This window comes from Theropithecus gelada, chromosome 10, assembly GCF_003255815.1.
Source record: "Theropithecus gelada isolate Dixy chromosome 10, Tgel_1.0, whole genome shotgun sequence".
NCBI classification, from domain to species: domain Eukaryota; kingdom Metazoa; phylum Chordata; class Mammalia; order Primates; family Cercopithecidae; genus Theropithecus; species Theropithecus gelada.
Genome location: NC_037678.1, coordinates 9,186,834 through 9,212,310, shown reverse-complemented (window position 1 = coordinate 9,212,310; position 25,477 = coordinate 9,186,834). Strand labels below are relative to the sequence as shown.

The 25,477-nt window shown below is 52.4% G+C and overlaps 1 protein-coding gene across 2 annotated transcripts in view; it reads left to right on the top strand.

The window, feature by feature from the left end:
- The window catches only part of ZC3H7B (zinc finger CCCH-type containing 7B), a 66,543-nt gene that overhangs the window by 15,606 nt on the left and 25,460 nt on the right, over window positions 1–25,477 (top strand). Inside the window, exons 2-7 of one of the 2 annotated variants that reach the window (XM_025400396.1) lie at window positions 8,402–8,460; window positions 12,709–12,742; window positions 12,866–13,063; window positions 14,056–14,214; window positions 20,227–20,307; window positions 21,767–21,823. In XM_025400396.1, the coding sequence (XP_025256181.1) occupies window positions 8,408–8,460; window positions 12,709–12,742; window positions 12,866–13,063; window positions 14,056–14,214; window positions 20,227–20,307; window positions 21,767–21,823 (582 nt within the window). In that variant the 5' untranslated portion in view covers window positions 8,402–8,407. Of the gene's footprint in view, window positions 1–8,389; window positions 8,461–12,708; window positions 12,743–12,865; window positions 13,064–14,055; window positions 14,215–20,226; window positions 20,308–21,766; window positions 21,824–25,477 lie in introns of those variants that run through there. The other variant, XM_025400397.1, reaches the window with a different exon arrangement.

Sequence of the window (25,477 nt, the reverse complement as noted above, 5' to 3'; positions counted from 1 at the left end):
CAGGTGGGGCAGTTCCGGAAGCAGGTAATGTTTTGAGTCAGACTTCTTTTTTTTTCTCTTTTTGAGACGGAGTCTTGCTCTGTCGCCCAGGCTGGAGTGCAGTGGTGCCATCTCGGCTCACTGCAAGCTCCGCCTCCTGGGCTCACGCCATTCTCCTGCCTCAGCTCCCCGAGTACCTGGGACTACAGGCGCCCGCCACTATGCCCTGCTAATTTTTTTGTATTTTTAGAAGAAACTGGGTTTCACCGTGTTAGCCAGGATGGTCTTGATCTCCTGACCTTGTGATCCGCCCGCCTCGGCCTCCCAAAGTGCTGGGATTATAGGCGTGAGCCATTGAGCCTGGCCTTTTTTTTTTTTTTTTTTTTTTTTTTTTGAGACAGGGTCTCACTCTCTTGCCTAGGCAGGCTGGGATGCAGTGTCCATGATCTCAGCTCATTGCAACCTCGACCTCATGGGCAAGGTGGTCCTTCAATCTCAGCCTTCCAAGTAGCTGAGTCTACAGGCATGCACCACCATGCCCGGCTCATTTTCTGTATTTTTTTGTAGAGACGGGGTTTCGCCACATTGCCCAGGCTGGTCTCGAACTCCCGGGCTCCAGCAATCCCCCGGCCTCGGCCTCCCTAAGTGCCGGGATTACAGGCGTGAGCCACTGTGCCTGGACTGGGTCAGGTGTCATTAAATACCTTTAGTCTGTCTTTCTGCTCTGTTATCCCATGTGTTCATCTTGTTACACCTGGGCATAGAGCGGCAGGAAAAGGAATTCTTCCTTGTGTTCCAGTTTCAGCGTGAATAAATCCTGTACCAGAAGCCCCTGGGCTGACTTTCCCTCCTTTCTCATTGACCAGGATGATGTCACATGCCGTTACCGAAGCCAATCACTGGCAAGGGAAAAAGACCATTCTGATTGGCTTAGCCCGGTGAAGGTTCACCTGAGTGCTTGGGAAAGGGACAACCTTGAAGGAGGAGGGGGAAACTGGCGGCTGGGTGCAGCCAGCAGGGCCTGCGTTGCTCTTTTTGGTACATGTTGCTATATTGCTTCTCAAAGATGATTCCAGTTTACACTGTCAGTGTATGCACAGGGTTTGGGAGTGTCAGTTTCTCCACCCTCGTCAACCAGGCTTGCTTTTCACCTTAGCCTCATGGGTGAAAATGGGCATCTTGTGGTTTTTTTGTGTTTTTGATTTTGTTTTTGAGACAGTTTCTCTCTGTCGCTCAGGCTAGAGTGCACGGGTGCCATTTCGGCTTACAGCAACTTCCTTCTGTCTTTCGGGTTCCAGCGATTCTCCTGCCTCAGCCTCCCAAGTAGCTGGGACTATAGGCACCCGCCATCATGCCCGGCTAATTTTTTTTTTTTTTTGTATTTTTGTAGAGACGGGGTTTTCACCGTGTTGGCCAGGCTGGTGTTGAACTCCTGACCTCAGGAGATCTGCCCGCCTCCACCTCCCAAAGTGCTAGGATTACAGGTGTCAGCTACCGCGCCCGACCGGCATCTTTTTTTAATCAGTGAGTTTGAGTATCTTAATGATTGATTTTCCTGTGAATTTCCTTTTTATGTTCTTTCTCCTTTTGTATTTTGTATTTTTATTTTTATTTTATTTTATTTATTGATTTTTTGAGACAGAGTCTTGCTCTGTCGCCCAGGCTGGAGTGCAGTGGCCCGATCTCAGCTCACAGCAACCTCCGCCTCCCGGGTTCAAGCAATTCTTCTGCCTCAGCCTCCCGAGTAGCTGGGACTATAGGCGAGTGCCACCAAGCCTGGCTACTTTTTGTATTTTTAGTAGAGAGAGGATTTCGCCATGATGGCCAGGCTGGTCTCGAACTCCTGACCTCAAGTGATCCTCCCGCTTCAGCCTCCCAAAGTGCTGGGATTACAGGCATGAGCCACCATGCCTGGCCTAATTTTTATTTTTGAGACAGGGGGTCTCACTGTGTTGCCCAGGCTGGTCTTGAACTCCTGGGATCAAGTGATGTTCCCACTTCGCCTCCCAAAGTGCTGGGATTACAGGCGTGAGTCACCACGTGCAGCCCATAATCATTATTATTTTTATTTTATTTTATTTTTTGAGATGGAGTCTTGCTTTGTCACCCAGGCTGGAGTGCAGTGGCACAATCTCGGCTCACTGCAACCGCTGCCTCCTGGGTTCAAGTGATTCTTCTGCCTCAGCCTCCCGAGTAGCTGGGACTATAGGCCTCCGCCACCATGCCTGGCTAATTTTTGTATTTTTAGTAGAGAAGGGTTTCACCATATTGGCTAGGCTGGTCTCAAACTCCTGACCTCGTGATCTGCCCGCCTTGGCCTCCCAAAGTGCTGGGATTACAGGGGTGAGTCAACACGCCCGGCCAATCATTATTATTACTTAAAAATACAGGCAAGACCCTGTCTCCAAAAATAAAAAGTAAAATAAAATAAAAATAAAAATAATCTGATCCTGGAGGTTTGTTTGGCCTACATGCTTCTTGCTCCTCTACCAGGTGCCTTCTCTGAGTCATGCCTGACACACGCTTTCAAGATGGTCACCTCCCTTTCTTTTTGTTTTTTTTTTTGTTCTTTGAGACAGGGTCTCGCTTGGTTACCCAGGCTGGCCAGACAGTGGGGAGGCAAGTGAGAGATGGGCTGGTGAGCCCCGATGTCACAACTAGGGACACCTTCCACACGCACGTACTAGAGTGCTAGGGTGCAAGTGGCACGATCTCGGCTCAGTGCATCCTTGACGTCCTGGGCACAAGCAATCCTTCCGGCACAGCTGCCTGAGTAGAGGGGAATACAGGCGTGTACCACTATATCCAGCTAATTTGTAGTTTTTTTTTGTTTGTTTTTGTTTTTTGTAGGGATGGAGTCTTGCTATGTTGCCTGGGCTGGTTTCAAACTCCTGGGCTCAAGCAATTCTCCCACCTCAGCCTCCCTATTACAGGTATGAGCCACTAAGCCCAGCCATACCTCCCTCTTTGAGAATAAATGACCTTTTAACCACTGTATTAGACTGCATAGGTTGCTATATCAAAATACCATAGACTGAGTGGCCTGAACAACAGAAATTTATTTCTTTACAGTTTTGGAGACTGGGAGTCCTAGTCAGTGTGCCAGCCTGTTTGGTTTCTGGGGAGGGCTCTCTTCCTGGCTTACAGACCTCACTGTGTCCTCACATGGCCTTTCTTTGGTGCGTGCAAGGGAGGAGACAGAGAAAGAGCAGCTCTCTGGTGCCTCTTATAAGGACAGTAATCCTGTTGGATCATGGCCCTACCCTTATGCCCTCATTTAACCTTAATTACAGGTACTTCCGTATAGGCCCTATCTTCAAATATAGTCACATTTGGGATTAGAGCTTCAGCATATGAATTTGGGGAGGACACAGACATTCAGTCTGTAACATTCTACCCTTCATCCCCCCAAATTCATGATCTTATCACATCGGAAATACATCCATTCTATCCAAATAGTTTGTTGTTGTTGTTGTTGTGGTTTTTGAGACAGAGTTTAGCCCTTGCCTCTTGTCGCCCAGGCTGGAGTGCAGTGGTGCCATCTTGGCTCACCACAACCTCTACCTCCTGGATTCAAGCAATTCTCCTGCCTCAGCCTCCTGAGTAGCTGGGATTACAGGGATGCGCCACCATGCCCAGCTAATTTTGTATTTTTAGTAGAGTCGGGGTTTCTCCATGTTGGTCAGGCTGGTCTCGAACTTAGACCTCAGGTTACCCACCCACCTCGGCCTCCCAAAGTGCTGGGATTATAGGCATGAGCCACCGCGTCCAGCCGTTTTTTCTGTTTTGTTTTGTTTTGTTTTTTAACAGGGTCTGGTTCTGTCGCCCAGGCCGGAGTGCAGTGGCATGATCTCGGCTCACTGCAACCTCCACCTCCCAGGCTCAAGCAATTTTCCAGCATCACCCTCCCGAGAAGCTGAGATTACAGGTGCATGCCATCACACCCAGCTAATTTTTGTATTTTTGGTAGAGATGGGGTTTCACCAGGCTGGTCTCAAACTCCTGACCTCAGGTGATCCACGTGCCTTGGCCTCCTAAAGTGCTGGAATTACAGCCATGAGCCATCACGCCTGGACTTTTTTTTTTTTTTTTTTTTTTTTTGAGACGGAGTCTCGCTCTGTCGCCCAGGCTGGAGTGCAGTGGCCAGATCTCAGCTCACTGCAAGCTCCGCCTCCCAGGTTCATGCCATTCTCCTGCCTCAGCCTCCCGAGTAGCTGGGACAACAGGCGCCCGCCACCGCGCCCGGCTAGTTTTTTTTATTTTTTAGTAGAGATGGGGTTTCACCGTGTTAGCCTGGATGGTCTCGATCTCCTGACCTTGTGATCCTTGCGGCTCGGCCTCCCAAAGTGCTGGGATTACAGGCTTGAGCCACCGCGCCCGGCCTTTTTTTTTTTTTTTTGAGGCAGGGTCTCACTCTGTTGCCCAGGCTGGAGTGCAGTGGCATGATCAAGGTTCACTGCAGCCTTAACTTCCTGGACTCAGGTAGTTGCTCTGTCAACCAGGCTGTAGTGCAATGGCGCAATCTTGGCTCACTGCATCCTCTGCCTCCCAGGTTCAAGTGATTCTCCTGCCTCAGCCTCCCAAGTAGCTGGGATTACAGGCGTGTGCCACCAAGCCCAGCTAATTTTTTTCTTTTCTTTTTCCAGAAGAGTCTTGCTGTGTCGCCCAGGCTGGGGTACAGTGGCACAGTCTTGGCTCCCTACAACCTCTGCCTCCCGGATTCAAGAGATTTTCCTGTCTCAGCCTCCTGAGTAGCTGGGATTATAGGCATGTGCCACCACGCCCAGCTAACTTAATTGTTGTATTCTTAGTAGAGACAGGGTTTCACCATGTTGGCCAGGCTGGTCTTGAACTCGTGACCTCGTGATCTGCCTGCCTCGGCCTCCCAAAGTGCTGAGATTACAGACGTGAGCCACTGCGCCTGGCCCCCAGCTAATTTTTATATTTTTGGTAGAGATGGGGTTTCACCATGTTGGCCAGGCTGGTCTTGAACTCCTGACCTCAGGTGATCCACCCACTTCGGCCTCCCAAAGTGCTGAGATTACAGGCATGAGCCACCGTGCCTGGCCAGAAAGCCAGTCTTGAATTGCCAATACCATCCCTCCCCCATCCCTGGGCAGCGGCCACGTGGTGCAGAGAGAGAATTCATCCAACAAAATACTGAATCATAACTTGATTTAACCTTAATTAGCTCTGTATGGGCCCTGTCTCCAAATATAGGGTTTAGGGCTTCAACATACGAATGGGAGAGGGGGCACAAACATCCAGGCCATAACACCCTCCCTGTAAGAATTTTCTGGCTGGGCGCAGTGGCTCAGGCCTATATTCCCAGTACTTTGGGAGACTCAGGTGGGAGGATTTCTTGAGCCCAGGAGTTCGAGACCAGCCTGGGCAACATGGCAAAACCCCATCTCTAAAAAAATAAAAATACAAAAATTAGCCATGTGTGGTGGTCCTAGCTACTCAGGAGGCTGAGGGGGGAAGATCAGTTGAGCCCGGGAGATGGAGGCTGCAGTGGGCCAAGATCACTGCACTCCATCCTGGGCAACAGAGTGAGACCCTATCTCGAAACAAAGAAATTTTGTTCCCAGAGGAGGGAAGGGTGTGGGGTGTTAGGTGCCTGGAGGGATGGGGCCTTTGGTCTCCTGATGCATTGTTAATGAGGCTGCCTGATGCCTATCTCCACAGTGTCATTGAACCCAGGATCCAGGCTGACTGCATGGCTTTGAATAACTTTCCTAGCCTCTTAGAGTACTATTTTTCTACCTGATGGGGATGTTGTGAGATTTAAATAAATCTCAGTTATTTAGTGACAACTCATTTTCTTGTAGAGCAAAGCTAGAGATAGAATGGCCCTTTTGTTCAAAAGCTCCTGTGACTCCTCTACGTTGGAGTGGAATCCACAGTCTGCCCCCTCTACAAAACCTCTGTGGGCTGGGTGCTGTGCGTGGCTCATGCCTATCATCCCATCACTTTAGGAGGCTGAGGTGGGAGGATCACTTGAGACCAGGAGTTTAAGACCAGCCTGGGAGGCCGGGTGCGATGGCTCACACCTGTAATCCCAGCACTTTGGGAAGCCGAGGTGGGCAGATCACAAGGTCAGGAGATTGAGACCATCCTGGCTAACATGATGAAACCCCATCTCTACTAAAAGTACAAAAACTTAGCCGGGCATGGTGGCGGGTGCCTGTAGTCGCAGCTACTCGGGAGGTTGAGGCAGGAGAATGGAGTGAACCCAGGAGGCAGAGCGTGCAGTGAGCCAAGATCGCGCCACTGCACTCCAACCTGGGTGACAGAGTGAGACTCCGTCTCAAAAAAAAAAAAAAAAAGACCAGCCTGGGCAGCATAGCAAGACCTTGTCTCTACAAAAAATTTTAAAGGTTAGCGAGGCATGGTGGCGCACACCTGTAATCTCAGCTACTTGGGAGGCTGAAGTGGGAGGATCCCTTGAGCCCAGGAATATGAGGTTGCAGTGATCATGCCATTCTGGGCAATAGAGTGAAACTGTCTCAAAAAAGAAAATGAAAATACCTGTACATGTGGTCTTCCCTGCTAATCTCTCTGACCTTCTTATTCACCACCCTCCGCACTGCCCACTCTGCTCCATCCTTACCAGCCTCCTTGCACGTTCTCAGATACACCAACAAGGTGCCTCCCTCAGGACCTTTGCAGTCACTGTTCCCTCTGCCCGGAGCCCTTTCCCACCAGGTATCCACAGGGCTGGCTCCCTCACATCATACACGTAGATCTCCATTCAAATGTCAAAGTGAGCCAGGCGCAGTGGCTGATGCCTGTAGTTCCAGCACTTTGGGAGGCTGAGATGGGTGGATCACTTGAGGTCAGGCGTTTGAGACTAGCCTGGCCAACGTGGTGAAACCCTGTCTCTGCTAAAAATACAAAAAAATAGGCCGGGCATGGTGACTCACGCCTGTAATCCCAGCACTTTGGGAGGCCGAGGCGGGCAGATAACAAGGTCAGGAAATCGAGACCATCCTGGTTAACATGGTGAAACCCTGTCTCTACTAAAAATACAAAAAATTAGCAGGGCATGGTGGCACGCGCCTGTATTCCCAGCTACCAGGGAGGCTGAGGCAGGAGAATTGCTTGAACCCGGGAGGTGGAGGTTGCAGTGAGCCAAGATTGCGCCACTGCTCTCCAGCCTGGGCAACATAGCGGAACTCCCTCTCAGAAAAAAAAAAAAAAAACAAGATGTAGCCGGGCATGGTGGAAAGTGCTTGTAGTCCCAGCTACTTGGGAGACTGAAGTACAAGAATCGCTTGAACCCGGGAGGTGGAAGTTGGAGTGGGCTGAGATCATGCCACTGCACTCCAGCCTGGGCAGCAGAGTGAGTCTCTGGCTAAAAAAAAAATCAAAGTGGCCTTTCAGACTACTCAGAATTATAGCACCCTGTCACTCTATCTTATTATTTTTTCTTAATTGCGTGTATCCTTCCTGTACTATGTGATATATTTATTGTCATGTGCCTCTCCACTAGAACATACGTTCTAAAAGAAAGCCTTTGTCAGCTGGGCACAGTGGCTCACACCTGTAATCCTAGCACTCTGGGAGGCCAAAGCAGGCAGATCATGTGAGGTCACGAGTTTGAAACCAGCCTGGGCAACATAGTGAAACCCTGTCTCTACTGAAAATACAAAAATTAGCCCGGTGCATGGTAGTGCACACCTGTATTCCCAGCTACTCCAGAGGCTGAGGCAGGAGAATCGCTTAAACCCAGGAGATGAAGGTTGCAGTGAGCTGAGACTGTGCCACTGCACTCCAGTCAGGGCGATAGAGTGAGACTCCATCTCAAAAAAAAAGAAAAAAGAAAAAAAAGGGGGCCGGGCATGGTTTCTCATGCCTGTCATCCCTGCACTTTGAGAAGCCGAGGCAGATGAATGACCTGAGGTCAGGAGTTCGAGACCAGCCTGGCCAACATGGCGAAACCTTGTCTCTACTAAAAATACAAAAATTAGCTGGGCATGGTGGTGGGCTCCTGTAATCCCAGCTACTTGGGAGGCTGAGGCAAGAGGATCACTTGAACCCAGGAAACGGAGGTTGCAGTGAGCCAAGATGGTGCTATTGTACTCCAGCCTGGGTAACAGAGGGAGACTCTGTCTCAAAAAAAAAAAAAAAAGTTTTCCCTTGAACTTGAGGGTGTCCGTAAGGTATTGTAGCTCAAGCCTAAGGGCAGGTGGCCTCTATGCCCCTTGTCCCTTGAGGGCACCACAGTCTAGGAGTCCAGGGGGCCGTGGGTGGGGAAGACACCGCCCTGAGGGTGGTCATCGCCCTCAGGGACGCCCCTCCCGACGTGGGGAAGGGAATGAGAGTGGGAGTGAGAGCACCCAATCACAGGGCCCACAAAGTGGGGGTGGCCGACGGCAACCCGGCTTTGCTGACTGATGGACTGTGCTCTCTCCCCCAGAGACTGATGGAGAGGCAGAAACGGAAGGCGGACATCGAGAAGGGGCTGCAGTTCATTCAGTAAGCCTGCATGTGGCCAGGGCTGGATGGCTGGGTGGGCAGGGGTGGGTTCTCTGAGAGCCACACTCTCGCAGCGCTCCCTTTTCTCGCTGCTGAGCCTTTACTGCCAAGGCTCCTGTGTGTGCTGGGGTGTGGGCTGGTGGGAGGAGCCAGGAAGAGGCTGGTGTGGCTGGGCATGAACTCCACATGCACACATGCTCCCTGGCCCAGGTCACCCTTCGATCTTGTCCAGTAGATAATTCTACCCTCACCCTTCACATTTGCACTCCCTGTTAATTCTCTTGCATGATTGCACGAGTTTTCTGATCAATCAATAGTCCCTGTTTATGGAGCACTTACAATCTCAGTCTCTATGCTGGGACCTTCACATCTGTGTCTTCTTTGAGACAGAGTCTCTCCTTGTTGCCCCAGCTGGAGTGAGTGGTGCTCCTGACCTCCTGGGCTCAAGTAATCCTCCTGCCTCCGCCTCCCATGTAGCTGGGACCGTAGGTGCACACCACCGTACCCAGCTAATTTTGTTTGTTTGTTTGTTTGTTTGTTTGAGACAGAGCCTTGCCCTGTTGCCCAGGCTGGAGTGCAGTGACATGATCTCAGCTTACTGCAACCTCCCGGGTTCAAGCGATTCTCCTGCCTCAGCCTCTTGAGTAGTTGGGATTACAGGTGTGTGCCACCACGCCCAGCTAATTTTTGTATTTTTAGTAGAGATGGGGTTTCGCCATATTGGTCAGGCTGCCTTGAACTCCTGGCCTCAGGTAACCTGCCCACCTCGGCCTCCCAAAGTGCTGGGATTACAGGCATGAGCCACTGCACGAGGCCAATCTTTTTAGTTTTTTGTAGAGATGGGGCCTTGGTATGTTGCCCAGGCTGGTCTCAAACTCCTGGGCTCAAGTGATCCTCCTACCTCAGCCTCCCAAAGTGCTGGGATTACAGACGTGAGCCACCGTGCCTGGCCAATCCATCATCTTCTTAGTCTTCACAACAACCCGTGAAGTAGGTAGCCTTATTTCCATTTTGCAGATGAGAACGTTGAGGCTAACAGAGGTTAAGCAACCTGCCTCAGCCTTCCGAGTAGCTGGGATAACAGACGCGCGCCACTGCACCCAGCTAATTTTTGTATTTTTAGTAGAGACGGGGTTTCACCATGTTGGCCAGGATGGTCTTGAACTCCTGACCTCGTGATCTGCCCTCCTCAGCCTCCCAAAGTGCTGGGATTATAGGTGTGAGCCATCGCACCTGGCCCGACATTTGTTTTTGTTTTGTTTCTCTTTTTTTTACACACAAAATATTTTGAGTAACCTTTTTCTCTTATTGCTTTTAAGTAGATCCCCAGAGGCATAATTATCACAATGCTAATGAATTGTAGGCATCGTGGCCTCTCACTTGCACGAGCCCCTTCTGAGGCCCTGGAAGGCATGTACCCTTGCAATCCTGTGTTCATCATTTTGTGTTCTTTTTCTTAAATAGAGCTCCCTATAAAACTGGAGTTTGCCTCCATGTTCCGTTATATACTCCCCACTTTTGTTCTCTCACACAGACCACTAAAACACTCCTTGCCTTTTCTTTTCTTTGTGATGGGGTCTCCCTGTGTGGCCCAGGTGGGTCTCAATCTCCTGGGCTCAAGCAGTTTTTCTACCCCAGCCTCCCATGTGGCTGGGATTGCAGGCGTGTCCCGCTGTGCCCAGCGTACTCCCTTGCCTTTTCTCACCCATGTCACCGCAAACTGGGCCCCTTTTCACACAACCTCGGTGTCCATGCTGCTCTCCCAGAGTGAGTGTTCATATTGACACAACACATCCTCCTTCCTCAGTGCACAACACAGTCACTTTTCCTGGCTGCTTCTGGAGGGTGTGCTGCGCTGGGCTGATTTGATTAGGAGTTTTGGGAGCACCTAGAGCATGGCCCCAAGTTCAGCAGCCACTCCCTGGGCCGTTGGCCAACCCCACCTTGCTGCCATGCCTGGGAGTTTGCAAACCCTCCTCAGACTTGGTCATCAGAGGGGCTGCTAGCTCATCTCTCTTCATGGGTGGCAGGTCCTCGCCCGTTTTTGGGAGTGACGGTTTGATTTTGGGGAAGTGCTCCAATTTATTCAGAGGCCAGTCTGGTGAACAAGGTGATTCCGGCCACTGCTGTCTTCCATCAGAAGAGTTCTGTGTCCCCAGCCTCAGTCACTGATATCTGTGGAGCTGGATCCCCAGCCTGGTTCTCCCATTTCACCTACGGGGTCATTGTGAGGGTTAAGGGGCCAGGTGGTGCTTGGGGTAAATGTTCACTCTTGTCCCCTCCTTCTCCTTTCCAAAGGGGAGTTCTAGGAAGGCCCAGTTACAAGGCAGCCTCCCTGAAGCCGTCTGTTGGCCTCCTAAGGCTTTGCAGGAAGCACAGTGGGACTCACTGCTTTTCATATCAGTCCTACTATTTTTGCCCCACTCTTCCTACGCTGTGTTGCTGCATGTGTGCCTCATGTGCTTAGCACGCCCTGAGAGCCCTAAGTGAATGGAGACAGGTGGGTTGGCCCCAGCTTGCGGAGGACCTTAAGATGTCTACGGCCGGGTACGGTGGCCCATGCCTGTAATCCCAGCACTTTGGGAGGCCAAGGCAGGCGGATCATGAGGTCAGGAGATTGAAACTATCCTGGCTAACACAGTGAAACCCCATCTCTACTAAAAATACAAAGAATTACCCGGGCGTGGTGGCGGGTGCCTGTAGTCCCAGCTACTCAGGAGGCTGAGGCAGGAGAATGGCATGAGCCTGGGAGGCCGAGGTTGCAGTGAGCCGAGATCGCGCCACTGCACTCCAGCCTGGGCGACAGAGCGAGACTCTGTCTCAAAAAAAAAAAAAAAAAAAAGATGTCTTAGGACGCTGGAAGAGGGGAGGCTGGAGGCAGGAGGCCAAGAGGGTAGTGACGCGGTCCTTGGTGGGGCAGCAGAGGGGACAGACACTGCAGCAGTATGGGAAGGGATGGCAGGGCTGCGGCCCAGACAGTGGGGAGGCAAGTGAGAGGTGGGCTGGTGAGCCCCGATGTCACAACTGGGAACACTCCACACATAGGTGCACACACAGCCTTCCCAGCGTTGCGCCTCTGCCCACCTTTCACGCACTGGCCTAGGCCGCTCTTTCCTGCCCAGGTGCTGGCGGCATTTCCAGGCAACGGAAAGATCCCCCCAGCCCTGCCTCCAATGCCTTCCTGCCGAGCAGCCTTGGGCAAGTCCCTGCGCCACTCTAAGTGTCTGTTTTTCCCTCTGTGGAATGAGGGGCTGGGAGACAAAGCCCAGCTTCCCTTCCAGCCTGGCCATCAAGCCCATCGGAGAGATGAACCTCAGTTCTTCTCGGCTGATGCCCTCTTTCATACTGAGGGCGTATTAGCCATAGGAGGGAGCAGGTGCCCAGACCCCACCTAGAATGATTTGTTGAGTCCAGCATGAGGGGCTCACAGGCTCAGTGAAGACCTGGCATTGGCGGGGGCGTGTGTTACGTGGGAGTGGACAGGGTAGGGGACTGAGTGTCTGTGGGCCTGTGCTCTTGGGTTTGATGGGGTGTGGTCCTTCCCAAGGCCTATGCTAGGTGTTAATTCCCTGACGACGCTCATGCTTCCTGCCTTTTCCTGCCCCACTTCTGTCCCTGCCACTCCTGCTACAGCAGCCCCTGCACCATCCTCTCCTCCTGCCCTTGAGCTGCAGCTGGAGCCTTCCCCTGCTCTGCCTTGGCCCGAGTCTGATTTTCCTCTTCTTGTCCTTTTCCAGTCCTGGGGGCCTCCTAGGCCCAGTGTGGCTCCTCCCTCCTTCCCCTCATGTAACTGAGAAAGGGCTTGCAATGCCTGCTTGCCTTTAGGAGAGGGCTGGTTTTTTCAGCAGCAGGGGCTGGGGCTGGGTCGAGGGCCAGAGGTAGAGCTGGAACTGGGCTGAGCTAGGACTGGCTTGGGGCTGGGGCTGGCTGGGTTGGGGCTGGAGCTGGGGCTGTGGCTGGAAGTGGGGCTGGAGCTCGGGCCAGGCTGGAGGTGGGACTGGGGTCAGTCTGCTCTTTCTCAGCACCTGTACCTTGGAAAACCTGGCTGTCTGGCCCCAAGAAACATGCAGGTCCTTTCATCAGAACTGGAAGTCCTGCATGGTAATGATTTAGGGGAAGAAAACTGCTGTCTGTTCACCCTAGTCCACAAGGTGATGGCTGAGGTCTGAGTTAGAGGAGTAACTCTGGACCTCCGTGAAGCTGGGACCTCTGGGCTCACTGAGACCTCATGTTCTCTTTTCCTACTAGGTCGACACTACCCCTAAAGCAAGAAGAGTATGAGGTGAGTGTCAGCTGTCAGGCTGAGCAAAGGGGAAGGGTGGAGATGTGCAGGGGAGAGGCTTGGGCCGGGTGCCCGAGCTGGGGCCAGAGGTCATGAGCCCCCTACACACCTTGCCCCCAACAGGCCTTTCTGCTCAAGCTGGTGCAGAATCTGTTTGCTGAGGGCAATGATCTGTTCCGGGAGAAGGACTATAAGCAGGCTCTGGTGCAGTACATGGAAGGGCTGAACGTGGCCGACTACGCTGCCTCTGACCAGGTGGCCCTGCCCCGGGAGCTGCTGTGCAAGCTGCATGTCAATAGGGCCGCCTGCTACTTCACCATGGTGAGCCTGGCACCCTCCTTTCTTTCCTCCTCCGCTGTCCTGATCACCACGTCCCTCTGGATGCCCAGTGGAGCCAGGCCCATACCCCAGTGAGCCTGTAGACCAGGGCCAGCCTCCTCCCAGCCTACGTTCAGAATCTCATTGTCCTGGTGGCTCTCAATCTCAACTGTACAACATGCTCAGCTGGAGAGCTTTTAAAAGTACGATGCATAATAAAAAGTTTTTTTTTTTTTAATGATACTGATGCCCTAGCCCTACCCCAGATGAAGTAAGTTAGAATCTTGGGGTGACCCTGGGCCTTGGTGGGAGTCTGACTTCTCCTGCTCCTCCTTCCCGGCCCCACTGTTCTTTCCATAGCCTCAGCCTCATCACTGTTTCTTTACAGACTTCAGTGCCTTCCTCCTCCCCCTCCTCTCCTCCTTAGAGCTGCAGCCTCCTCCTCTTCCTTGTCCTGTGCACCCACTGACTCAGGTTCATGAGATCCTGTGGGAGGCTCTGCTGCAGGCTCTCTAGAGGACCCCGTGACACCTCTGCCATCCAGCAGACTCTTCTGGATAAATGGCTCCTGGATGCCTCAGGGTTAACCCTTGTACACACTCTGCGCACAGAGCTGCCTTCATGGTCTCACTGCCTCTTAGAGATGCCATTGTTACTCTCAGCCCATCATGTTCTGAACCAAAGGCAGAGATGGATATAGACTTGTTTGAATGACCAGGCTGGTGGTTGTAGATCTTTAAGCCCTTCCCTGCGGTGTCCCACCCAAGCCCACTGCAGCCCCATCAGCTAGACACACAGACACCCTTGATCAGAGGCTGGACACCAGAGTGCTTCCTTCTCTCCTGGAGCCTCGAGCCCTGTCCCTGACCCAAGACTTCAGCTCCTCTATCTCTGCCAAGAAGAGAAGCTGGTGTTCATTCCTAGGCAGGGGCAGGAGGCCTGGGGGAGGGAGAGTAATAGGTGTTGACCAGTGACCACCTGCTCCTCTCTGGCAGGGCCTGTATGAGAAGGCGCTAGAGGACAGCGAGAAGGCACTAGGCCTGGACAGCGAGAGTATCCGGGCATTGTTCCGCAAGGCACGCGCTCTCAATGAACTGGGACGCCACAAGGAGGCCTACGAGTGCAGCAGCCGGTGTTCCCTCGCCCTGCCCCACGTGAGTGTGGCTCTGCAGCCACGCCGGTGCCTGCTCAGAGGCCAGAATTCTAACCTTCTGGCCCTCACTCGGGCCCAGCCACCACATCCTTCTGTGTCTCAGCTTCCTCCCCTGTGATACGGACTTGAAGATCCTGACGTTAACACTAGCTCCCATTCTCTGAGCGCTGAGTGGGTGCCAGGCACTGCTAGGATACGTTGTGTGTATTAACTCACCTAATCCTCGCAATAACCCTAAGAGGCAGATACCGTGATTATCCTCATTTTAAAGATGGGGCCAGACACAGTGGCTCACGCCTGTAGTCTCAGCACTTTGGAAGGCTGAGGCAGGTGAATCACCTGAGGTCAGGAGTTCGAGACCAGCCTAGCCAACATGGCAAAACCCCATCTCTACTAAAAATACAAAATTTAGCCGGGCATGGTGGCATGCGCCTGTAATCCCAGCTACTCGGGAGGCTGAGGCAGGAGAATTGCTTGAACCTAGGAGGCGGAGATTGCAGTGAGCTGAGATTGTGCCACTGCACTTCAGCTCGGGTGACAGAGTGAGACTCCATCTCAAAAAAAAAAAAAAAAAAAAGGCCAGGCACGGTGGCTCATGCCTGTAATCCCAGCACTTTGAGGGGCTGAGGTGCATGGATCACCCAAGGTCAGGAGTTTGAGACCAGCCTCGCCAACATGGCGAAACCCCATCTCTACTAAAAATACAAAAATTAGCTGGGTGTGGTGATGCACACCTGTAATCCCAGCTACTTGGGAGGCTGAGGCAGGAGAATCGCTTGAACCTGGGAGGCAGAAGTTGCAGTGAGCCGAGATCGCACCACTGCACTCCAGCCTGAGCAACAGAGCGAGACTCCATCTCAAGGAAACAAACAAACAAACAAAAAAAAGCCCAGGCATGGTGGCTCACACCTGTAATCTCGGCACTTTGGGAGGCTGAAGCGGGTGGATCACGAGGTCAGGAGTTTGAGACCAGCCTGGCTAACATGGTGAAACCCCATCTCTACTAAAAATACAAAAGTAGCCAGATGTGATGGCGGGCACCTGTAATCCCAGCTACTCGGGAGGCTGAAGCAGGAGAATGGTGTGAACCCAGGAGGCAGAGGTTGTAGTGAGCTGAGATTGCGCCACTGCACTCCAGCCTGGACAACAGAACAAGACTCTATCTCAAACAAAACAAAAGAAAAGACAAAACTGACTTACCCAAGATCATAACAGCCAGTAGGTGGCAGAGCTAAGACTTGAACCCAGGCAGTCTGATTCTAGAGTCAGTGCTTTTAACCTCTGCACTGAAGGAGCACATAACTGACATGAGGAGTAAAAGGGTGACCTCGGCCAGGTGCAGTGCCTCATGCCTGTAATCCCAGCACTTCGGGAGGCCGAGGTGGGCAGATCACGAGGTCAAGAGATTGAGACCATCCTGGCCAACATGGTGAAACCCTGTCTCTACTAAAAATATAAAAGTTAGCCAGGCGCCGTGGCGTGTACCTGTAGTCCCAGCTACTCAGGAGGCTGAGGCAGGAGAATCGCTTGAAGCTGGGAGGCGGAGGTTGCAGTGAGCCGTGATCGTGACACTGCATTCCAGCCTGGCGACCGAGTGAGACTCCGTCTCAAAAAAAAAAAAGTTACGGCTGGGCGCGGTGGCTGAAGCCTGTAATCCCAGCACTTTGGGAGGCCGAGACGGGCGGATCACGAGGTCAGGAGATCGAGACCATCCTGGCTAACACCGTGAAACCCCGTCTCTACTAAAAAATACAAAAAACTAGCTGGGCGAGGTGGCAGGCGCCTGTAGTCCCAGCTACTCGGGAGGCTGAGGCAGGAGAATGGCGTAAACCTGGGAGGCGGAGCTTGCAGTGAGCTGAGATCCGGCCACTGCACTCCAGCCCGGACGACAAAGCAAGACTCCGTCTCAAAAAAAAAAAAAAAAAAAAAAAAAAAAAAGTTACGCAGGCATGGTGGTGCACACCTATGGTCCCAGCGACTCGGGAGGCTGAGGCAGGAGAATTGCTTGAACACAGGAGATGGAGGTTGCATTGAGCTGAGATCACGCCACTGCACTCCAGCTTGGGCAGCAGAGTGAGACTCTGTCTCAATAAATAAAATAAATAAATAAATAAATAAAGCTGAGGTCTTGCTATCATAGCTGTCACTAGGTGGGGAAGAAACAATGAGAAATAATGAATAGAGAGCCTGTGAGGTGGCCCTGGACCACAGATCTGTGCCCCACAGGGTCCCACAGCCCACTGGAGACAAATGAAAGCAGCTGGGGTCTAAACCTGGCTCCACCTGTGACTCTCAGCATGAGTGTGAAGAAGCACTTCCCATCTCTGCACATCAGTTCCACATCTACACGATCCCCTTCCTACTTTATCCCTGAAATAATGGATGTGAAAGAAGTTGGGGAAGGGTTAATGCTACCCAGGAAGGGTGGAAAGGAAAAGAGTGACCAGAATCCTGGAAGGCTCCCTGGATTGAGTAGGGCAGAAAGTGGCAAGAAGGATTTGGGTGGGCAGAGCAGAGGACAGGCAGTGTGCACAGTGGTCAAGGATGTTGATGCTAGAGAGCTGGCCTGGGTTTGGGTTCTAATCTTGGGTCTGTCACCTACTAGTTATGTGACCTTGGCCATGGCTTAGCTTTTCTAAGCCTTGGTTTGCACCCCTGTAAAATGGGGTGATGACCGTGCATCCTAGGGCTGTGCCAAGGATAGAATATGAAAATCGTATAGGGCAGTTAGCACAATGGCCAGACACAGTAAGTGTTCAGAACACATTTGTGTTACCATGCTTATTGCTTATTCTTGTTTCTCTAATTCTGTTTAGTTCACAATTAAGAATCTTTCTTGGCCAGACACAGTGGCTCATGCCTGTAATCTCAGCACTGTGGCAGGCCAAGGTGGGAGGATCATTTGAGCTCAGGAGTTTGCAACCAGCCTGAGCAACATAGCAAGACCCCGTTTCTACAAAAATTTTTTTAAAAATTAGCTGGGCATGACGGCATGCACCTGAGATCTCAGCTACTCAGGAGGCTGAGGTGGGAGGATCGCTTGAGCCCAAGAGGTGGAGGTTGCAGTGAGCTGTGATTGCGCCATTGCACTTCAACCTGAGTTTGACAAAGCAAGAGCTTGTCTATTAAAAAAGAAACAAAAAACAGCCTTTCTGTATGACCATAGTCCCCTGATCCATATAGCATTTTAGAATGTCCACAACAGATCCACACCCAGGTCTCACTGGTACTTACTCATGAGGAGGACAAAGCAGCTTTCATCCCCAGCACAGGGGATAGAAAGGAGCCGGGACCCAGTTAGGGTTAGTAAATGGCCAGGCGAAAGTAACTAAGGGCTCCTGGCTCTGCTTGAGGGAACTCTCTCTTTTCCCAATCTTTGTTGGGCAAACACTGACTGAGCCCCTGCTCCATGCTGGGCACTGGGGACCACAGATGACTCCAACCCAGGCCCTGGCCTCCAGGAGCTTGTCAGTGAGGTAGGAGGTAGACACATGCCCAGATGTCAGTGCCTTCCTTGCCCCTTTGTGCCTGGACCCCAGTTTGTAGCCACCTGTTTCTTTGTTCACTGACTGATCTCCCCCTTTGGATTGGAATCTCCATGAGGCCTGGGCCCATCTGCCCTGTTCGCTGGGGTATCCTTTGCCCCTCACTCATGCTTGGCACGTAATGCATGTTCTGTATTACAGCCTGGGAAGGGAAGGAAGGATGGTTGCTGTCCAGTGGTCACTAAGTGTGGTCCAGGCACTGTTGCAAGCTTTCCATGCCCTGGCTCCTTTGGGCCTTACAACCCTGTGCCTCACCTATGTATCCTCACTTGCTGAGGGTTGCAGGACGTTGTTTGGTTTTAGAAACAAGTTGTAGAACTATATAATGTGACCTCATTCCTGTTTAAAAAAAGAAAGAGGGCCGGGCGCGGTGGCTCAAGCCTGTAATCCCAGCACTTTGGGAGGCCGAAACGGGTGGATCACGAGGTCAGGAGATCGAGACCATCCTGGCTAACACGGTGAAACCCCGTCTCTACTAAAAAAAAAATACAAAAAAATAGTTGGGCGAGGTGGTGGGCGCCTGTAGTCCCAGCTACTTGGGAGGCTGAGGCAGGAGAATGGCGTGAACCCGGGAGGCGGAGCTTGCAGTGAGCTGAGATCCAGCCACTGCACTCCAGCCTGGGCGACAGAGCGAGACTCCGTCTCAAAAAAATAAATAAATAAAAATAAAAATAAAAAAGAAAGAGACAGCCAGGCACAGTGGCTCACGCTTGTAATCCCAACATTTTGGGAGGCCGAGGCGGGTGGATCACTTGAGGTCAGGAGTTCAAGACCAGCCTGGCCAACATGGTGAAACCCCGTCTCTACTAAAATACAAAAAAAAAAAATTAACTGGGCATGGTGGCACATGCCTGTAATCCCAGCTACGCGGAAGGCTAAGGCAGGAGAATCTCTTGAACCCAGGAGGCAAAGGCTGTGGTGAGCTGAGATCACGCCATTGCACTCCAGCCTGGGGGACAGAGCAAGACTCCATCTCAAAAAAACAAAACAAAAAAGAAAGAGACAATCCCCAAATCCCCACAAAACAAAACTAAGCTTTTTTTTTTTTTTTAGATAGGGTATTGCTCTGTTGTCCAGGCTGGAGTGCAGTGGCATGATCTCAGCTCACTGCAACCACTGCCTCTTGAATTCAAGTGATTCTCCTGCCTCAACCTCCTGAATAGCTGGGATTACAGGCACCCGCCACCATGCCCGGCTAATTTTTCTATTTTTAGTAGAGACGGGGTTTCACCATGTTGGCCAGGCTGGTCTTGAACTCCTGACCTCAGGTGATCCGCCCACCTCAGCCTCCCAAAGTGCTGGGATTACAGGCATGAGCCACCGTGCCCGGCCAGAACTAAGCATTCTTTTTTTTTTTAAATTTTATTTTATTTTATTTTATTTTATTTTTTATTTTTTATTTTTTATTTTTTTTATTTTTTTTGAGACGGAGTCTCGCTCTGTCGCCCAGGCTGGAGTGCAGTGGCCAGATCCCAGCTCACTGCATGCTCCGCCTCCCGGGTTTACACCATTCTCCTGCCTCAGCCTCCGAGTAGTAGCTGGGATTACAGGCGCCCGCCACCTCGCCCGGCTAGTTTTTTGTATTTTTTAGTAGAGACGGGGTTTCACCGTGTTTGCCAGGATGGTCTCGATCTCCTGACCTTGTGATCCACCCGTCTCGGCCTCCCAAAGTGCTGGGATCACAGGCTTGAGCTACCGCGCCTGGCCTTATTTTATTTTAAAATTGTTTTTGGAGACGAAGTCTCACTGTTGCCCAGGCTGGAGTGCAGTGGTGTGATCTCGGCAACCTCTGCCTCCCTGGTCCAAGCAATTCTCCTGCTTCAGCCTCCTGGGTAGCTGGGATTACAGGCGCGCACCACCACACCCGGCTATTTTTTGTATTTTTAGTAGAGACAGGTTTTCACCATGTTGGCCAGGCTGGTCTCGAACTCCTGACCTCAAGCGATCCTCCCTGCCTCGGCCTCCCAACGTGCTGGGATTACAGGCATGAGCCACTGAGCCTGGCCAGAACTCAGCATTCTTTATAGGTCTGCATTCATGTATTCCTAGAAAAGAGCGCTAAGGAAACACATCAGCCCAGCAGAGTGTGATTCCGTCCTGGAAAGACCTGGGGAGAAGGGGGAGACCCAGGGAGCACTTGCTCTCCCTGTAACATTCTTCCCTTCTACAGTGACACTGTCACTTGCTAAATTTTAGAAATAGAAAGACTGTATTAAAATAAAAACAAAATCATTCATTTTCTACCCCCAAATAAAAGGAAAAACAGAAGCATGGGGTGGTGGTCCTGGTGCCACCACTCATTAGCTGTGTGACTTGGTCAAGCCAGGGTCACCTCCTGGGGCCTCACTTTCTCATCTGTAACATGGGGTGACCATGACCTCCCCCCATAGGGCTGCACAGGTGTCCAGGAGCACGGCTTTGTGAGCCCGGGCAGACTGACCCACCACCCTGTGTCTTGTCCTCTGCAGGATGAAAGCGTGACTCAGCTTGGTCAAGAGCTGGCCCAGAAACTGGGGTTGCGAGTTCGCAAGGCATATAAGAGGCCCCAGGTAGGTGGGCTCGGGACCCTGGGAGGGTCGGTGTGGATGTGAGGAGGTCTGAAGCGAGGGACCAGGCACCGTGGAGAAGGTGGGTGAGGGTGGCCAGGGCCAAGTTAGGACAGAGGGGAGCGACAGCAGGTGATCTTCCTTGTCTGTTGGCTGAAAGCCCCGGAACCTTTCAGAAAAGGAGATAGCAGCCACCGCTTCTAGCTCACCTTAGACTCCAGCTGTTGAAAACCGCTCCCCCCCTGCGCTGGCTGACTTTAATCACCTGGAGGTGGCCTGAGTTGACACTGGCGTCCTTCAGCATTATGTTCTAAAATAACCCCCCTATGGTGCAAATTTGAAGTGTTGGTATCCGTTTGGCTGGTTCAGATCCACACAGATTCATTTGGCACCTGCCAAGGGCCAGGAGGCTGCACATGGGAAAGCTCGTGACTCGAGTCTCTGCTGTGACCTTGAGCAAGTTAGTTCATCTCTTTCCACCTTGGTTTCCTCACCCGGAGGATGGAGATAATTTATGCCCACCCCAGAGGGCTCATGGGAGGATTAAAAAGAGAGAATGGATGGGCCGGGTGCGGTGCCTCACACCTGTAATCCCAGCACTTTGGGAGGTCGAGACGGGCAGATCACCTGAGGTCAGGAGTTCGAGACCAGCCTGATCAATATGGAGAAACCCCATCTCTACTAAAAATACAAAAATTAACCAAGTGTGGTGGTGCATGCCTGTAATCCCAGCTACCCAGGAGGCTGAGGCAGGAGAATCACTTGAACCTGGGAGGCAGAAGTTGCAGTGAGCTAAGATCGCGCCATTGCACTCCAGCCTGGGCAACAAGAGTAAAACTCCGTCTCAAAAAAAAAAAGAGAGAGAATGGGCCGGGCGCAGTGGTTCATGCCTATAATCATAGTACTTTGGGAAGCTGAGGTAGGCAGTTTGCTTGAGCTCAGGAGTTCAAGACCAACCTGGGCAACATGGCAAAACCGTATCTCTCCAAAAAGTACAAAAATTAGCCTGGTGTGGTAGTGCGCGCCTGTAGTCTCAGCTACTTGGGAGACAGGTGGGAGGATCACATGAACCCCAGAGGTCAAGGCTGCAGGGAGCCGAGATCACCCCTGCACTCCAGCCTATGGGACAAAGTGAGATTCTGTCTCAGAAAACAATTTTAAAAATTAACAAATAAATAAAAAGATAGAATACTGGAGACGGTGTCTAGCATGGTGCATGACACACAGCAGAGGTGTGCAGGGAGGTCCTCTACCCAGGTCAAGGTTGGAGGAAGAAAACCCCAGAATCTGACCCAGAGAGACAGAGCAGGTGATTTCCGGCAGGCCTGGGGACAGGGACTCTCAAGGGACACTGCAGACCCCAGCTGCCTGTGTCAGGGCTTCTTTCCTGCCCCGGCTGAGGGGACCTTGAGCATCTTTTCAGAATCTTTACCTCTGCCCACCTCTCTCCAATCTCTGGCAGGAATTGGAAACCTTTTCTCTGCTCAGTAATGGCACTGCGGCTGGCGTGGCAGACCAGGTAGGATTGGGGCTGAGCCAACCTGTCTTGATTTATCCATTACGAGAGGTTTGGATTCACTCTCTCTGGGTATAAATGACCTCAGGCAGCAGGTCCAGGGGCCTCCGCCTCCCCAGGAGGTGCCTCCCATGACCACGGGGGCAGGGTGTGGGGACAGGCCATGGCTGCTGTTGGCAGGGAGGGGTCATTGCCGGGGAGCCACTGGGGGCAGCCTTACTCATGGACCCTGGCCAGGACACAGTCTGGGCACCTGGTCCCATGTGACTTCCTTCTGCCTCCCGCCCCACATTTCCTGCTGTGTTGCTTTTTTTCTCACCAGCCTTTCTGCAGGTTCAGTCCCCTGGGCCTCGAATGTCTTCCTCTTCCCCACCCTGCCTTTCTCTAGCTCTTTGCTTTTCAAAGCCCAGCTCAAGGGCATGCCCCTGCTGACACCCATTCTGCTCTCCCTGGCTTGGTGACTCTGCTGGGGAGGGGCAGCTGAGACTGAGGATTCTGACAAGGAAGAGCCCAACTGGGCCCTGCAGCCTTGGGCAGGTCCTTCAGAGTCCACGTTCTGAAATGCGAACCATCCCTCAACAGAAACAAGGGAGGAAAGTGCTTGATAACCCGGCACACGGGACCCAGCAGGAAATGAAGTGGGCAGTCACGGCGGAGAGCTGCTGTGCTGTCCCGAGCTAGGGACTCCTCCTAAGGGCCAAGACACTTGTGCGCCCCTGTCAGGCCTGGCTCATCCTGGGAGGTGGGGCAGGGCCTGGCACATGACTAAGACCCCTGCCCCCCACTCACCACACAGGAGCTGCTCAGGTAGACTTCGAGGCTTTCTGGAAAGTGAGGGATGGGCTATAAGAGCACTGATGGAACCCGAGGTCCTGCCACCTTGTACGTTAAGGGAAACTGAGGCACAGAGTGGGGCGGGGACAGGGCCAGTGTCACACAGCGAGGTAGCAGCAGGCCTCCCTCCTCCAGAGCTTTGCAGCACTTTCTTTCATTCATTCCACAAGGAGGCCCACAAAACACTCTTGGCCCTGGGCCTGAGAGAGCTGCGTCCTTGCCCTCAGGGGCCTCCCAGCCTGCAAAGGAGGCAGGTGATGATCTGCCTTTGTAGCACTCACGGTATGTGTGCCAGGCACGGTGGCTCATGCCTGTAATCCCAGCACTTTGGGAGGCTGAGGTGGGTGATCAGTTAATTTCGGGAGTTAAAGACCAGCCTGGCCAATATGGTGAAACCCTATCTCAACTAAAAATACAAAAATTAGCAGGGCGTGGTGGCGTGCACCTGTAGTTCCAGCTACTTGGGAAGATGAGGCAGGAGAATCACTTGAACCCAGGAGGCTCAGTTTGCAGTAAGCTGAGATCACGCCATTACACTCCAGCCTGAGAGACAGAACAAGACTCCATCTCAAAAACAAAAGAAATTATTAGGCCTGGCACGTACCAGGTGCTCCAAAGAGGAAACACTAAATGAATGACAAGTGATTTGTCTAAGTTTACCCAGTATGGGCCAAGCACTGAGCTTGGGGTTGGGTATGTGATGAACAAAACAAATCTGTTCCCTGCCTTCAAAGAGCTCACACAGTCCAGGATGGACATTAGGACATCAGCCAGATCATTTCTGGTTACAAACCGTGATGAAGACTCTGAAGGCAGAGTGTGGGGAGACCTGAGCCATTGCAACTGGGAGGCCTGATTTAGACAGGATTTAGTGACATTTAAGCTGAGACCAGAAGGTTGAAGAGTTAGGGGTAGGTGTGCAGGTGAAACAGCATTCCTTGGCCGGGCGCGGTGGCTCAAGCCTGTAATCCCAGCACTTTGGGAGGCCGAGACGGGCGGATCACAAGATCAGGAGATCGAGACCATCCTGGCTAACACGGCGAAACCCCGTCTCTACTAAAAACACAAAAAATTAGCCGGGCGAGGTGGCGGCGCCTGTAGTCCCAGCTACTCGGGAGGCTGAGGCAGGAGAATGGCGGGAACCCGGGAGGCGGAGCTTGCAGTGAGCTGAGATCCGGCCACTGCACTCCAGCCTGGGCGACAGAACGAGACTCCGTCTCAAAAAAAAAAAAAAAAAAAAAAAGAAACAGCATTCCAGACCGGGGGAAGGTGTTTACAAAGACCCTGAGGCCTGGGGGAGCTCAGAGTGTGGGAGGAACCAACGCCAAGGCAGGCAACCCCCTGGGGGTCCTGGAACAGGAGATATAAGCCAGACCGCTTGGGCCCTGGTGAGAAGCTCAGTCTTAGCATTGGGAAGGCATTGAAGGGAGGCAGCATTAATTCTATTCATTGATTCAGAAGGTGTTTATTGAGTACTGCTTTGTACCCAGTGTCAGTTCGGACACTGGGAATAGAGCACTGAGGTAGCTTCTCATCACAGCAAGCGGAGCTGGGGCTGGGCAGGCACAGCAGATGCTCAAAAGATATTTGTTGAATGACTGATGACTGTGGCCAGGGGGCCACAGCAAATATGGGCTGAATGCCCAGCTCTCCAGGGCCAGGCCTCAAAGCCCTGCTCAGTCTGCAGCCAGATGACCACAGATGGCGCCATACCTGGCACCAGGCACTCCCGGTCCCAGCCAGGCCGTTCACCCATCCCTGCAATCTTTCTGGGCTCCTCCCGCACGTTCATAGAGGTCAGGTGGGGCATGGTTCGGGAGGGCTCTAAGAAGCCCACAGTGGAGAGGACCAGTTGAGACCCTGCCTCATGAACTCAGTTTGCCCAACATGGTACACACATGTGCACGTGCACACACAGAGTGGCCCTAGGACACATGAGGGCAAGGTGGTGTCCCAGCCAGAGCCCCTGGCCTTCTGTCAGTTGTGCACAGACACAGGTAAATGCAGGCTGCAGGGGTCCTTGTAGGTTCTCCACCATGAGCACCGTATTCGTTCAGCCGGCTGGTCATTCCACATGTGCACCTGGAAGTGGGGATGGTCCAGGCTGTGCCCTCAGGGAGCTTCTTATGACCTAGGAGCCAGGCAGAGGCCCTACAAGACAGAGTCTGTGCAAGAGCTGCCTCTGGCAGCGTGGGGAGCAAGATGCAAGGAGGGCTGTGAGTTCCAGGAACAGAGAGCCCAAGGCAGCCTTGGTGGGAGAGGGCTTCAGCGAGCCAGGGAAGCAAGACTAAGAGGAAGGGAGAGCTGGAGAGCGGGGAAACGGCACTCATGACCAGGGACACAGCCTGTGCGCAAAGGCTAAGCAGCAAGGGCGACAGACACCCCAGACCACAAGACCAGTTCCTCCCATGGGGCTCAGAATAGCCTGGGCTCTGCAGTGGGACGTGCTTTGGCTCAGATCCTGAGCCTGCTCCTTATCTACGCAGGCCACTCCACCTCTCAGAGCCTTAGCTTCCTTCTCTTTCACAGGGGTCCAGTACCTGCTATTTTTGTGGAGGTTGTAGAATTACAATGGGTCAGTGTGAAAGCTCCCAGCAGGGCGTCTGCAGGAGAGATAGAGCTCCATAGACCTTTGTTGCTAAACGGATGTCACCAGAAGGAGTGCCATGCAGAAGGGCAGGAAGAGTGAGCCTGGCAGGCTGAGTTGATGGCATGGGCAGGAGGGCTGAGAAGGTGACTTTGTCCTGTATGGCCTGGGAGCCATGGGCAGGACCTAGCAGGGAGAATCACCTCTTTCCCTAGAGATGTTTATCTGGTACCTCT